The sequence below is a fragment of the Poecilia formosa genome, unplaced genomic scaffold (genome assembly GCF_000485575.1).
Source record: "Poecilia formosa unplaced genomic scaffold, Poecilia_formosa-5.1.2 Scaffold1670, whole genome shotgun sequence".
NCBI classification, from domain to species: domain Eukaryota; kingdom Metazoa; phylum Chordata; class Actinopteri; order Cyprinodontiformes; family Poeciliidae; genus Poecilia; species Poecilia formosa.
Genome location: NW_006801609.1, coordinates 5,706 through 6,928, shown reverse-complemented (window position 1 = coordinate 6,928; position 1,223 = coordinate 5,706). Strand labels below are relative to the sequence as shown.

The following is a 1,223-nucleotide window of genomic DNA, read 5'->3' as shown; positions in this document are numbered from 1 at the left end:
CTGCCTCTCCCCACCTTCCTGCTGCAGGAGATTATTCCTTTGTGTGGGTCAGAGATGATGAGGCTCGCCACAGAGCAGGCATTCTCCTGCAGGGAGGCATCCACCACGTGTCTGTGGCCGATCTGCACGTAAAAACCCAGTAAGCCTTAATCAACCCTGTCAAATCTAGTTTCTGTCTGAAAGCATCAGCTGGGAGCTCATGATGGGTATTTTACTCCAACCTTCATTTAAACAACCACAGACAACGTATATCAATTTTATGACCAAGCTTTTGCAAAAGGAGAAGTCTCAGCAAACTGCTCCTCCGAGCCGTTCACTGAGCGTTCTAAAGACCTTTGGACCAAGGTCTTTAGAGCTTTTTATCAAGCAAAAAGAAGGAGTTTAGGTAAGGAAGACAGCAGAGACAAAATACGACTGCACACAGACAGTTTCTAAAATAGGGAGTATTCCGGTTGATAAGGAGGCACCTGTGGAAACATAATTCGAGGTCTGGGAAACACACAGATAACTGTTTCACATGAAGACGAACAGGCAGATGGGGCCTCCAGGTCAGTTTATACACACATAAGGAAGAGAACACTTAAAACTGAAAATCACAATAATACTGAATGTTAATTAACTATTGATTAACATTAGACTGAATATGAACTAAAGTAATAACAAAATGATAATACCAAAAAATCTCTAACAGCTCACCTTGCATAAAGTCACTATGCAGGGAACGTTTTCCACATCGAGTCTCATGCAGTCGTACGGGTCGTCAGAGAGCTCGATCTCCTTCCCTCCTTCCTCATCGGATGAGATGTGAACTCTGGGAATTCTGTCAGTGAGGAAACCAGAACATGGCTAATTTTTCCAACTTATTATTTTTGTTTGTTTTTTTATAGAGGAAATCAGTTTAGATCAAAGCTAATGGAGTAATATGAACTGAACAAACTCACTTAGTGTTGAAGAGAGCAGCTTTGATCGCTACTGAGATGGAGTCGTACAAATTCCCATCACACTGAAGAAGCTGAAGAGGAACACAGTAATGTTAGATGTTATCTATTTGGATCAAATGAAATGTGTTTTAAACAGAAAACATGTTTATGTTTAAACAGGAAATGTTATATTTTACTGTAGGGAAAGGATCTGGAGTTGGTGTGTCAAACTCTGCTATCAGGAAGAAGCAGTAGAGTAACTGAGAGCGGTATGAGTCAGATTGTCTGCTTCATACCAAACTG

General features: G+C 41.0%; 1 protein-coding gene across 1 annotated transcript in view; it reads right to left on the bottom strand.

Moving 5' to 3' along the window:
* Positions 1 to 14: 14 nt before the first annotated feature.
* LOC107835332 (exosome complex component RRP42-like) overlaps positions 15 to 1,223 on the bottom strand; it is a gene marked incomplete at its 3' end in the record, with an annotated part of 2,345 nt that continues 1,136 nt past the window's right edge. Inside the window, exons 2-4 of the mRNA XM_016667671.1 lie at positions 942 to 1,012; positions 697 to 820; positions 15 to 122 (exon numbers count right to left, since the gene is read on the bottom strand). Of these exons, the coding sequence (XP_016523157.1) occupies positions 15 to 122; positions 697 to 820; positions 942 to 1,012 (303 nt within the window). The remainder of the gene's footprint in view (positions 123 to 696; positions 821 to 941; positions 1,013 to 1,223) is intronic.